This window comes from Mustela lutreola, chromosome 6 (genome assembly GCF_030435805.1).
Source record: "Mustela lutreola isolate mMusLut2 chromosome 6, mMusLut2.pri, whole genome shotgun sequence".
NCBI lineage: Eukaryota > Metazoa > Chordata > Mammalia > Carnivora > Mustelidae > Mustela > Mustela lutreola.
Window position 1 is genome coordinate 62,894,591 of NC_081295.1, and position 13,171 is coordinate 62,907,761.

General features: G+C 39.0%; 1 protein-coding gene across 1 annotated transcript in view; it reads left to right on the forward strand.

Annotated features, from left to right (window-relative positions):
- The window catches only part of TXLNB (taxilin beta), a 67,333-nt gene that overhangs the window by 5,716 nt on the left and 48,446 nt on the right, over positions 1–13,171 (forward strand). The window contains exons 3-4 of the mRNA XM_059177406.1: positions 5,483–5,574; positions 11,949–12,119. Of these exons, the coding sequence (XP_059033389.1) occupies positions 5,483–5,574; positions 11,949–12,119 (263 nt within the window). The remainder of the gene's footprint in view (positions 1–5,482; positions 5,575–11,948; positions 12,120–13,171) is intronic.

Sequence of the window (13,171 nt, forward strand, 5' to 3'; positions counted from 1 at the left end):
TATTATAATTGCTGTCTTTTTTTTTTTTTAATTTTTTTATTTTTTATAAACATATATTTTTATCCCCAGGGGTACAGGTCTGTGAATCACCAGGTTTACACACTTCACAGCACTCACCAAATCACATGCCCTCCCCAATGTCCATAATCCCAACCCCTTCTCCCAAACCCCCTCCCCCCGGCAACCCTCAGTTTGTTTTGTGAGATTAAGAGTCACTTATGGTTTGTCTCCCTCCCAATCCCATCTTGTTTCATTTATTCTTCTTCTACCCACTTAAGCCTCCATGTTGCATCACCACTTCCTCATATCAGGGAGATCATATGGATTTTTGAGATGATGAAACATTCTGGCTCTCTAACCTAAAATTCTCCATAGTATATACTTTGGCATATTTGAGATTTCACAAAAAGTTAAAGATTACTTACTGCCACAATTCTTTGACTTTTTCTATATACAGTGAAAATCTCCACTATAGATGGGCACAGTTTACAATATTTTCTGGACTAATTGGACCAAAGAGATCCTTCTTTCACAGAACACCTTTGATTATTTGGGAAATGTCTCTACAACCCAAGTACCCAGGACTTATTTTTCCCTGAGAGATTTCATATGCTCCCCACAATCAACACACTGTACACCAAAGCAGTTAGAGGAATGTTTTTAAATCTCTTTAGTGGATAGAGCCATTTTCCCCTTGGCATCTGAACTGAAAGAGACAAAAACAGAGACACGTCTTAAGTAACTGACACGTCTTAAGTATCTCCCTCACTGCTCCCACCCCACCCTCCAGACTCACAGATTCTTATTAATCACTTCTTTGCCAACAGTACGTGGGCCGCACAAGCACCACATAGTAATAAGCACAGAACAATGATAAAATATAATATACTTTCTGATATTCCGGTTGATAACCAATTGAGTAGAAAATCAGAGGTTTGAAGCATAAGCCTGGGAAGAAAACAAAGCTGATCCACAGGTCCAGTCTGAGCTCAGAATACATCTAGTCAACCCACTAATTTTATAGACAGGGAAATTGAAGCTTAGAGAGTTTAAGAGTCTACAAAAAAAAAGGTTACTCAACTAGTTGATGTGATTGTGAGATGAGTCATAAAGGAAGCAAGGGGGCAGAACTGAAGTCACTAATATTGCAGGACTGAAGATACATACAAAGTAATTGGTATATTGGTTAAGGAGCATTTACCATAGCTCAGTTAATGGTTTTGCCTTCAGTTACAGGTGACTTTCAGTTGTACCTACTGAGGAGCTTGACTAAGATGGTGGATTCCAAAATGTCTTTAGAAAACCATTTGCTTACTCTTCCTTAGAAAGGGTACTTTCCCAGATGATTTGTTTCATCCATTTTTAGCTTGATTTCTAGTTTCACTGCAAAAGGGGAATAAACTGTTGCCTTAATACAACTGCTAAACTTTTGGAAGAGATAGTAGGAGACCAGAAGAATTCAGGGAAAAGAGGAATCAACAGAGATGGCAAGGTTCGTGAGTAGATTCACAGGGAAGTTAGATTTTAGACCAGGTCCTAAACAGAGAGAGAGATTTAAAGAAATAGGTCAGTTGGGACAGAAGAATATAACTTGAGCAAAGTAATTAGCATTCTCTTCTGATCAGAATTAGGAATAGATGTATTCATTTCTTGCTGTTCTTCCTGGTATTTTTCTTTTTCATTATAAAGTTTTGTTTTATTTTGTTTTCCCTGGAATAATCTCTTCATTTTTAGACTCTTAAAGGGTTTTTTTTTTCCTTTTAAGAAAGTTTTCTTTATAGTTAGAGTCAAGAAATTACTAATAATTCAAACATATCATCAACTGACCTAATAAGAAGTCCAGGTCCACTCCCCAACTGGGTGAGAGGCAAAAGTTCCAAGTACATAAAAAAAAAAAAAAAAAAAAAAAAACAAGGTGACTAAAACACAAAAGATATAAAATGTTGGCCAAATAAAAACAGTGTAACTAGAAAATACAGAGTAGACAGTATTTTCAAAACTGATAAGCCATTAAAACAAAGCAAAACAAACAAAAACCAGACTATGAGAAGCAACAATGAGGGATAAGAGAATCCTGATAAGTTTTAGAAGTCTGTTGTTTTTTTCCCCAAAACATTTTGGAAAGACAAATATACCGTCCAAACATTGTTAATTTTATTGTTGTCTAAATCAAGATAAAAATGGTTAAATTTATTCCAGTCATGGAATCAACAAATCTTAAATGCTAAACTCAGAACCCATTTAGTCAACTTAATAATTTTATAGAGAGGAAAATTTAGGCCTAGAGAGTTGAAGAGTCTATAAAAAGGGTTACTGTGTCAACTAGTCAGTGACACAGTCTGTTTCAGAACCCAGGGTCTAGTCCTTATCCTTAGTCCAGTGTGAATTTAAATACACTGTCCTTATAGTCAACATACACAAATCTTATTTCTCTCAAAAGATATCTATAGATACTCAGAAATTATTTGTATCAGAGTCACTATTTTTAAATTATGTTAGAAAACATAATTAACATTGAAATTTGAATCTGGTTCTAACATTTGAAACAGAATATTCACGATCTTTTCTAGCTTTAAGATTCTGCCATAACACATAGAAAGCAGGGAGGGAGAAGAAAGACACACTTGTGTGTCCAAGACCAAATTTTAGCCCCAAATTTCTAGAAGATAATTTTGGTAGAGAAAAAGTCAGGGTTTAAACACTTATCAAATCTGCATAAACTTAGTATAAATAGTTACCACTATGCCAAAAGTTTAAGAAAAATTCCCATCCTCATTTATATAGCTGACTTCATTATCTCAATTTAAGTCTTTTAATTTCTTTGATATAAAAATCTTTCCTTTGTAGTATAATACTCCCTTGGCCTACAACTGTGCCTTTGGCCATAGCCACGTGTGACACAGCCGTTCTTGTTGCTCATGTGGCCCTACCCCCTTGTAGACTTACTACTCAATTGAGTGTTTTGTGAAGGGAGGGCCATATACCCTTCATGTGCCTTCCTCATTTTCAATGGGGACTTCAGGTCTGTCCCTCACTTTTTTTTATGACTAATCTCACAATCACACTGCTTCGGAATGACACACTGGGGGAAAGACAGGTCACTTGTTCCTAATAAAATGTCTCTGACAAAAAGTCAGTTTGTCTCTCGTGTCTGACAATATCACCAAATGATCTCATTTCTGTGGAATTGTAATTACTGCCTCTAATAGAAGATGAGCAATCCCTTTCCTAGTTCTCTTCTCCATGATAATACCACACAGCATTCTAGTCTGGCAAACCAATGGAAGCCTAAAAATTAAACTCCCTGATGTCACAAATTTATTCATTCTGTGCATGCCTATCTCCAAGTTTCTGGATATTTGTGTAGTTTTTGTTGAAGGGCAAAATCAGTTTTGAAGGATAAATTGATGCTCCTGAATGTTGACCTTTTAGGCAAAATAACAGGATGTGAGAGCAGAAAGATCTCCAATGAGGGTGCCCTAAACAAAACCCTCTTCTCATGGTTAAAGAAAATAAAAAGTTAAGATACTTGGTGTGGAGAGAAAAAAGAGACTTATTGTACTCACTCAAATGTTTCTATCTCCCTCAAATGAGACACATAATGGTTTTATGTGACCATAATCATACTGAGAGGTTTCCTAAGCATATATTCAATGGCAGAGGTGAGAGTAAGATCTGTCATTCACAAAGTCAATCACAGAGTTGTCTTCAGGACAGTCTTCATTTAATTCACCTGCTACTAATGTGCACATGTTGGCTTTGCTTTGTTCCACTATTACCGACATTTACTGAGAGCTTGCCATGGAACAAACATGATCTCGGTTCTGGGCCAAATCTGATCCACAGCAATCTCTTTCCTCCAATAGATGGCACTCACTCAGGACAACAGTCTTCATGTGGCCCCTTTCCCAGACTGAAGACAAGGGGAAGGGATGTCCCGACCAATGCACATCTCTCCTGGTTGCTTAAGAACGAACTCTGAGCACAGGCACAGGGGAGATGGGGCAGCAGTGATGACCAGTTTAAACTTGGCTCAATATGTCACAGGCCATAATTGGAAAGCTGGTGGGATGCCTCTCACACCCACCTTCTCCCGGTCTTAGGCCATGTCTCTAATCTGAACTGACTCACTGGGCAGAGATGGACAAAACCAGCTGTTAGCAATGAGGTCATGTTTTTTAAGAAAAAGTTTCCTTTTATTTCTCTGAGTTTCCTGGCATCCAAATTCCACATGGGAATGAATTGATTTAGAGCAAGTAGACAAACCTTGGATTCAAGCCTTGACTCTGCCAGTGTTAATTATGTAACTTTGGACTTTGCTGGGCCTTAGATTTTTAATCTATAAAATTAACCATTTGTCTGAATCTTCTTTAAAGTCCTTCTAGACCTAAAATTCTTTGATGCCATTAGAGTTAGCAGATATAGCAAATAAAAATACAGTATGCCAAGGAGAATTTGAACTTCAGTAAACAATGAAAAAATTTTTTAGTATAATCATGTCTCATGTCCTGTATTTCACTGGCAAGCTTAGTTTCATGCCTCTCCAGGATAAAAGCAAATACTCTAGCAAAAGGGAAATGCCTATTCTTGGGGAAAGGTTGTCAAAGTTGTTAATATTCTCACATAGATTTACATCAGGAAACATGGCCTCTACTGTGTGGATTGACCTTCCTATTCTAATTAGACAGACTGGCTGTCACTCTGTTCCACCTTGATCAGACAATTTGAAAAGACATCATCAGGGGTACATGCAGGCCCCAGGGTCCCTCTCCTCCCTTTCAAAACTCAGCCCAATGGCCACTTTAAAACAAGATTTCCAGGCCCACAGAAAGGCAAATGGGGAGGCTGAGCTGAAGAAGACAAAAAGAAGAACAATGAGGAAAGAGAAGAATCTGAGATTCACCATTAAATAATCATGAACAGATGAGTCTTAAAATGTAGCATAAACTCCAAGTGGGATCAGAAAAGGAGACTGTCAACAAAGATTAAGCCTGGGTGGGAGGAAGGAAGGGCCAGGAAGGTTGAACCCAGTATCACAAGAGACCCAAAAAGGCCTGTGGATAAGAACCTCCAAGTCTTGGCTTGGTTTTCCTTCTATGTTGATTTAATTCTCTGCTAGGTAGGAAATATGAGCGGAACATTCTCATCCAAACCTCACAGAATGCATTCACACAGAAAAACAAGACAACTGGTTACCCCCCAAAAGAGAGAAAAAAAAGTACTGAAGGCAGAAAACAAAACCCAAAAATGGCAGATGAAACTGTCCAGACTCTGTGCTTTGGACTGGAAGTCTAGAACCGCACGCATCAATGCAGGCAGTTCGGTGGGCGTCAGAAATTTTGATTGGCTGCTCTGCCTCTTTTTTTTTTAATTAACCAATGGGGGAAAACAGGTGTCTTATACAAAGTCAGCATTTTTTATTCTTTTGAATATTTTCAAAACATTTTTCTAAATGTCTTGATGGGTTTTGTTTTCTTTAAAGGCAAAGAAGCCAATGTGTTGATGCAAAATCTGAACAAGCTGCAAACACCTGAAGAAAAATTGGATTTTTTATTCAAGAAGTATGCTGAATTGGTAAGATGAGCTCTTTGTGCCAAAGAGGTTCAGGCCCTGGAGCTGAGAAAAGGCCATTCATTTTTCGGGGACCTCATTAGAGACCATAGCTGGTTACCTCACACAAGCCAAAGCAAGAATCCATAAGAGCAGAATTTTTTTTAAAGGAAAAAGAAAGAGAAAAACTGAGGAAAAACAGCACAACCAAGAAAGAGGATAGCGCTGGAGTCTATTGAAGTCTAACCTTCAATTATATGTATAATTTGGGGAACAGAAGAGAGAATTAGAGATCATTGAAAATTGCAGATATTTTAAACTTCTTTTGGGGTTTGTAAGAACACAGAAATATACTCGACCTAAAGGCAAACTTTCATTCAGTTCTTGTGCCTAGGTATTTTGAGGAGCCCCCTCAGGAAGGCAGAGGGATGAGTTTTTCCTACCCTCAGCTTGTGACCCCTTTTCATTTGAGCTTGAAAACTCTATTCATTCAGTCAGTCAGTCATTCAACCATTCATTTTTCCTCTTTGATCTACATTCTTCTCCCCACCCCACTGTGGCAGTGTTTGATGTGGGTTGCTTTATGCCTAGTTCTAGGTCCTCCCCAGGCAGGGTCCCTCTGAATAAGGCCATTGGGAGGCAGGGAAGCCGCTCAGAGACATCAGAGAATCTGTGAAGGGCACTGCCTCCCCGCCAGTACTCTTCCAATGGGTCAGTTTGGAAAAAGAGGAGGGTTCAGTGAAACCAACCTCTCTGTGAGAGGAGTGCCATTTGAGGTCTGGGCACTACTCCCCAGGGTGTGCGACCCTCCACAGAGATGTGACATTCTCTTACATGATGCTATCCAATGTGCTCCTCCTTCCCATCGGCTTCCTTTTTTTGTTTTAAGATTTTATTTATTTATTTGCCAGAGAGAGAGAGAGAGAGCACAAGCAGGGGAAGGGGCAGAGGAAGAAGCAGGCTACCCAAAGAGCAGGGAACCCAAGGCAGGGCTCAATGCCAGAATGCTGGGATCATGACCTGAGTCAAAGGCAGACACTTAACAGACTGAGCCACCCAGGCATCCCCCTGGTTGCCTTTAAAAATATATTTTCTTTATTTAAGAAAAAAAAAATATTTTCTTTCTTTAAAAAAATATTTTCACTCACTTATGTCTTTTGGACAAGCAGTGACAGGAGAATGACACTACGTCCACAGAGCAAAACACTTCCTCCAAGCGGCAGGCTGAAGGCAGATCTACCTTGCAGCTAATGAAGTTTGGTTCAGAGCCTCTCACTAGCATGGGCCCCTCTGAGGCTCTGGATGCAATTCTCTTTTTTTAATTTTGAGGGTTGTTTCTGTGTGCTTTGTTTTTTAAAAGAAAGCCTCCAAAACTGAATGAACTTCAGGCACACAAGCGCCTCATCTTAACCCTATTGATGGACTGGAGTTTAGCAAGTGACTTGTTTTCTTTCTTTTTCTAACTCCCGTCCTGCGGGCATGTTCCTCCCTTTCTTCTGTCACCTTGCCTCATCTTCTTGGGCTGAACAGTCCTGCAATAAGCCCAGAGGGACTCCAAAACCCTGAGTCAGTGGCTGGTTGTTTAACTATGCCAACAATTTTTAATTGTTTTTTAATCACATAAACCCCATATCATGATGATATGAGAAAAGCTGCAGACACAAGCAAATATATCACTAATCCCATAACCTAAAACACAAACTTTATCTGTCTTCATTCCCAGTTCTGCTATAGAAGAAGATATAATTTTTATAACAATTACTATTATAAGGTTGATACATGATTTGGTATCCAGTTTTGATGACTTATACGATGGACAATTTCCCATGCAGTTTAGAGTCTTTATAATTATGTTTTGTAATAGTTGTGTCATTTTTCCATGGAGTGGCCATTATATCCTGGTTCTCTGATTTGGGGACACTGGATTCCTTCTACTGTTTACTTTACCAAGTACTGCTGCACTACACATCGTCATGCATTAGATCTGTTCCTTCTCCTTCATTTTATGATCCATGATCCCAATCCAGAATTGGGATTACTGAATCAAACTGCATGAATGCCTTTTGGTTTTTCAGGTGTTTTTTAAATAGTCATAGTATTTTCCAAAAGAATGGCAAAAATTTATAAAGTGAGTATCAAGTGTTTCAACTTGTTTTTATCACAGCTTGTTTAACCTTAGCTATTAACCATCCATGAGCAGTTTCAATGCCATAAAATAAGTTTGGTTTCAAAAATATTTTTCCCAAAAATAAGGCCCCCATTCTGGGTCCATCCTTGATCTCTTTGGTACTTTCTAATATCGTTTTCCTTTTGCCCCTCTGATTTACCTCCTTTTACCAAAGCCATTCATATTTCTAGTGCCATGCTCCATACTTGACTAGACTGGGCAGGGTTCGAGCCATATGGGAAGCCGTGGGAGGGGCTGCAGCCCTCAGCAGCACATCAGAGAAGCATCACTTGTCCCGTCTGCCTGAGATTCTCTTCCTGAGCCACAGCTGTTCACCCTAGGAACTTCCTCCACCTACTCACCTTCCCAGTCAGGAGTCATCCGATGAAGGTTATCTTTCCAGAGAGCCTGCTCAACTCAAGCCTTACTTACTGTACATTGGCATTTATATCATGTCCTATAATAAACTTTAAAATCCAAAAGGTCATTCTAGAAAAAATGAATACGAGAAAATTGGTCAAAACCCCATTAAATTCCCTTTTCAGAAAGGAAAAATTGTGAATAATTTCAATCTTCTACTTGGAGACAAAAATCATTGCTCACTGATGGGATTGGGAGGGAGACAAACCATAAGTGACTCTTAATCTCACAAAACAAACTGAGGGTTGCCGGGGGGAGGGGGTTTGGGAGAAGGGGGTGGGATTATGGACATTGGGGAGGGTATGTGATTTGGTGAGTGCTATGAAGTGTGTAAACCTGGTGATTCACAGACCTGTACCCCTGGGGATAAAAATATATGTTTATAAAAAATAAAAAATTAAAAAAAAAAAATCATTGCTCACTGATTTGGATATTAATATTAATATAAAATGTGTCTGACATGTAAGTGTTAACATAGAATAAATCATCAAATTCAAAGCTGTGAATCAAATTGCCACTCTAGCTAACTCACCCTTCCAGATTCTGAATCCTATAATATCACCTACTATTGTTTAATAAGGATACATTTATTTAAAAAGATACCACATGACCTGGAAGAAGTACTTTTTCTAAGTGTCCTCAGTTTTAATGTAGTTACAACAAATCACTAATACTATTCTGATTTAATAATTGGCATTAGTTTATTTTAACTTAATAATAAAAAAGGGAGAGCAAGAAAAATAGCAGATAAAAATCTAATATGCCTGTCACAATAGTATAGAAGCACTGTGATGTCTAATTGCATCATTAAATCACTAAGCCAGGAAGAAATCTGACTGAAGTTGACTTGGTTGCAATATGTTCACTTTCATTCATTAAGAAACCATATCTGGGGGCACCTGGGTGGCTCAATGGATTAAAACCTCTGCCTTCGGCTTGGGTCGTGATTCCAGGGTCCCGGGATCAAGTCCTACATGGGGCTCTCTGCTCAGCGGGGAGCCTGCTTCCACCTCTCTCTCTCTCTCTCTGCCTCTCTACCTACTTGTGATCTCTAACTGTCATATAAATAAATAAAATCTTTAAAAATATATATATGTATTCACAAGTCTGAAGTATTTGAATAAAATTAGCCACAGGCTTTAAAAAATTGTCAGAAAGTTAAGGGTTTTTATTTAGAGCATTCAAGAGAGACCTAGCTAAATGTCAAAGGTATATAATTTTGCAGTAAAACTAGAACATTACGTGGTTGATAAGCAAGTGAAGTCATCTCTTCCAACGTAGGAAACCCACATAGGGTACCCTCCTCCTGGTGCTCAGGTAAATCCATATGGGGCAGTGCTCCCCCACCAGGTACAGTAGTCAATGTCTGTCTGGAGATGTTATGAATGCTACGATTGTAGGGGGTAATATTGGCATCCAGTAGGCTGGGGACAAGGATGTGGCTAAAGAGCCTGCAATGCCCAAGATAGCCCCCCACAACAAGAAATTACGTGGCCCAAAGTCTAAATCAATAGTAAATTTCAGAATATATAACAATATGTAAATTTCAGAAAGAGATAATAGGTCATTCAAAATCCAAATATACTCTCTCTCTCTAAAAAAATTTTTTACCTCTGCCTTCGACTCAGGTCATGATCCTGGGGTCTTGGGATCAAGCCCCACGTCGGGCTTTCTGCTCCACAGGGAGCCTGCTTCCACCTCTCTCTCTCTGCCTGCCTCTCTGCCTACTTGTGATCTCTGTCTGTCAAATAAGTAAATGAAATCTTTAAAAAAATAAAATAAAATAAATTTAAAAATAAAAAAATTTTAATTAAAAATATTGAAAAACAAAAGAGGGGAGGCACCTGGGTGACTCAGTGGGTCAAGCATCCAACTCTTGATTTCTGCTCAGGTCATGATCTCAGGGAACTGTGCCTGGAGCTCTGTGCCCAGTAGGGAGTCTGCCTGAAATTCTCTCTCTCCCTCTTCCTCTGCCTGTTCCCCCACTTTTTCTCTCTAAAAAAAAGAAAGAAAGAAAGAAAGAAAGAAAGAAAGAAAGAAAGAAAGAAAGAAAGAAAGGAAGGAAGGAAGGAAGAAAAGAAAGGGGGAAAAAATCCAAATATAAGCACAAATATAACTATGGTCCAAAATGAAAAAACTTATCCATCCTGTTAACAGGAGGTTAGCACAAGAAGCATATAATAAAATACCAATGATTGTCCAATTGAATCTCAAGAAGGAAATCAATTTCAATCAATGTTTATAGCAATATGGGTTCAATTTTTCCTGATGCTATTCTCACTAATAAATAAAAATTGCCCATAAATGTGATGCTAGAATACCATGTATGAATATCCCCAGCTTACTCCAGCAATGATCACTGTGTGGCAGGAGGAAGGGAGAAAGATATAAGATGTGAACTGAAGAGAATATGACAGTCTTGTTTGGCTAGTTCAAAAAGAACAAATACTGTTTGAAGACATGGAAACTGAGGCATACATGAGTGTTCATATCATGTGTGTCATCACTTGCATCAGGCTCTTGAGGGCACAAGGAACACCTGGGGTCCAAAAGCCCCAACAGTCTCTCAAGGCTTTTCCTCCCCTTGAGCCAATAAGGTCATAATCAGGACAAACACCCTCCTGGATTAAGCATCATTCGGGCACTCAGGGAACTGAGTCCAGCAAAGGAAAGGCTCTGCACGAAGAGCTGTCTTTGCAGACAGCCTCACTGACTATCCACCTGAGATCAACCTGCCTGGAGTGTACTGTCTCGGGTGGATTGATTGATTGATCCCCAAACTCCCCACACTGGAACTAGAATTCCATTCAACATTGCCAAATTCAGCAAACGAAAATACAGGACACCCAGTTACATTTGCGTTTCAGATAAATAATTTTTTTTTCACTAAAATTGTCCAATGCAATACTTTTGATATGCTTTTACTAAAATTTAATTTCTTAATTATTTGAAATTCAAGTGTAACTGGATGTCCCACATTTTATCTTGCAACTCTATCCCAGAAGTATAGCACCCCAAGATGAAACATCCCATTTTCCATGTCAACCCTAATACTTTGTGGTAGCTGCTGGAGGAGTGTGAGAAGAGACCCCAGCTAAGGTTGACAAAAGCATGCATGTCATGATGTGTTGGCCATAAGCGTGGAGGGTGGAGGTAGGGTGGTCGGAGGGCAGGGCATGTTAAGGATACTTGCCATTCATGCTGTTGAACTGTGCAGCTTCTACTTCTGAAGTTGGCGGAAAATTGCCAATGCTGGGTAGTTGAGAGGTCTTTTCTCTTCTCCCCCTGTTTCACAAATCACAGACTTCATCTTCCATTTTATGAGGAAGCTGTTTTGTGCTTTCCTATTAAAAAAAAAATTGCTCTAAGTTTGTTTTGAGAAAGAATTGTGAGACCAAATATACACCAAGCAGACACACTGTGGACCACTGCACCAAGACAAGGCATTATCATGAATTCTGAGAGCCTACAGATTCCAAGATGTGCCCTTCCATATTGACCAGTGGCACTGGAGAGACTCAAGAGAAAGGAAATTATTTCTGACACCAAAAAGAAGATCAGAGTAAGAAAGGATTGTTATAATGATAAGGGAAAAGCTATAAGAGATATGTTCTAAAAGCTGTATCTACAAGTATCGCAAAGTCCCATTTATGAGGTTTATTTGACTGCAGAGGGTTGGCCATGATAACAAAAAAAAAATGTTTCCAACAACCACAGAGTGGTCTTTAGGTATTTCCTCTTTTGCTGCTTTTCTGTCAACTCAAAAGCGATTCCTGCCATTTTCTTTCATGTTTGCACCCCTTGTGTCTAGCTGGACGAACACCGCACTGAGCAAAAGAAGTTAAAGCTCTTACAAAAGAAACAGGTACAAATCCAAAAGGAAAAGGACCAGTTACAAAGTGAGCACAGCAGAGCTGTCCTCGCAAGGAGCAAACTGGAGAGTCTATGCCGGGAGTTGCAGAGACACAACAAGACACTGAAGGTATGTATCACCACCGCTCTGAAAAACACACTTTTTGGCATGCTGCATAGACACAGGCTTCTCCCACTCATGGAAAGAGCATGAGTTTCTGACATACAATAAGTTATTTTAACTCCCCAAGGCTGTTTTCTCATCCTTAAAATGGGGATTATATTATATTACTGTGTGGCCAGGGAAAAATTAAATGAGGTCATATACATAGGGTTCTCTGTAGTATCTGACCCAGAGCAGGCTCCCAATAAAATGTGTGCCATCCCCCTTGCTTTTTTATTACTTCAAGTTTGTTTTATTATTTAAGGTAAGACTCAGATCTACTGTTTAAAATACAAATTTGTAAAAATACAACAGTTTTTGTATTATAATGAAATCTGCAGGACATGAGAAAAATGGACATAAAGCTAACTGACATTAAATAGCAAGATTGAGAGCCAAAAAGTCAAAAGTCAGCTGAAAAAGAAGCTACTTGGAAAACCACTGAAGCTCTTCAGACTTAATTATTCAATCTAAAGATAATGGACTGATCACTTCATTCAGTCTGCATGGATTTCATTAATTATAGCATAAGCCCGTAGCAGTGTGCCTAATTTGATTACATATAGACACTAGCTCCATTCAATGAAGCAAGAATCAGAGCTCTCCAAGATAATACTACAGGCATCCACAATCCCCTTTCCAGTTGAAGATCTTAAATGTTTTGACAAACAATAATTAATCAGACACCAACATTTCCATGAGATAGTTATTATTACATGCATTTAGAAGGCGATCCTTTAAGAAGCAAGAGATTAAGATCACTGCTGAGTCTGCACAACAGGGTTGGGAAAAAAACTAGAAGAGAATCATGGCTCTTCATATTCTAGATTGGTTTCTGATATCTGGGAAATGGAAGGCCAGCCTGGTAAACTATAACCCTTAGATCACAAGTTGTAGGAGAAGGGCATCTGGCATCTATTCAGTCATTGCTCTGGGGACAGTCAGAAATGCAGGTTAAATGGGGGCCTGGGAATGAGAGCATTATTCTGTACTTGAGATACATATTCAAGTAAATAGCA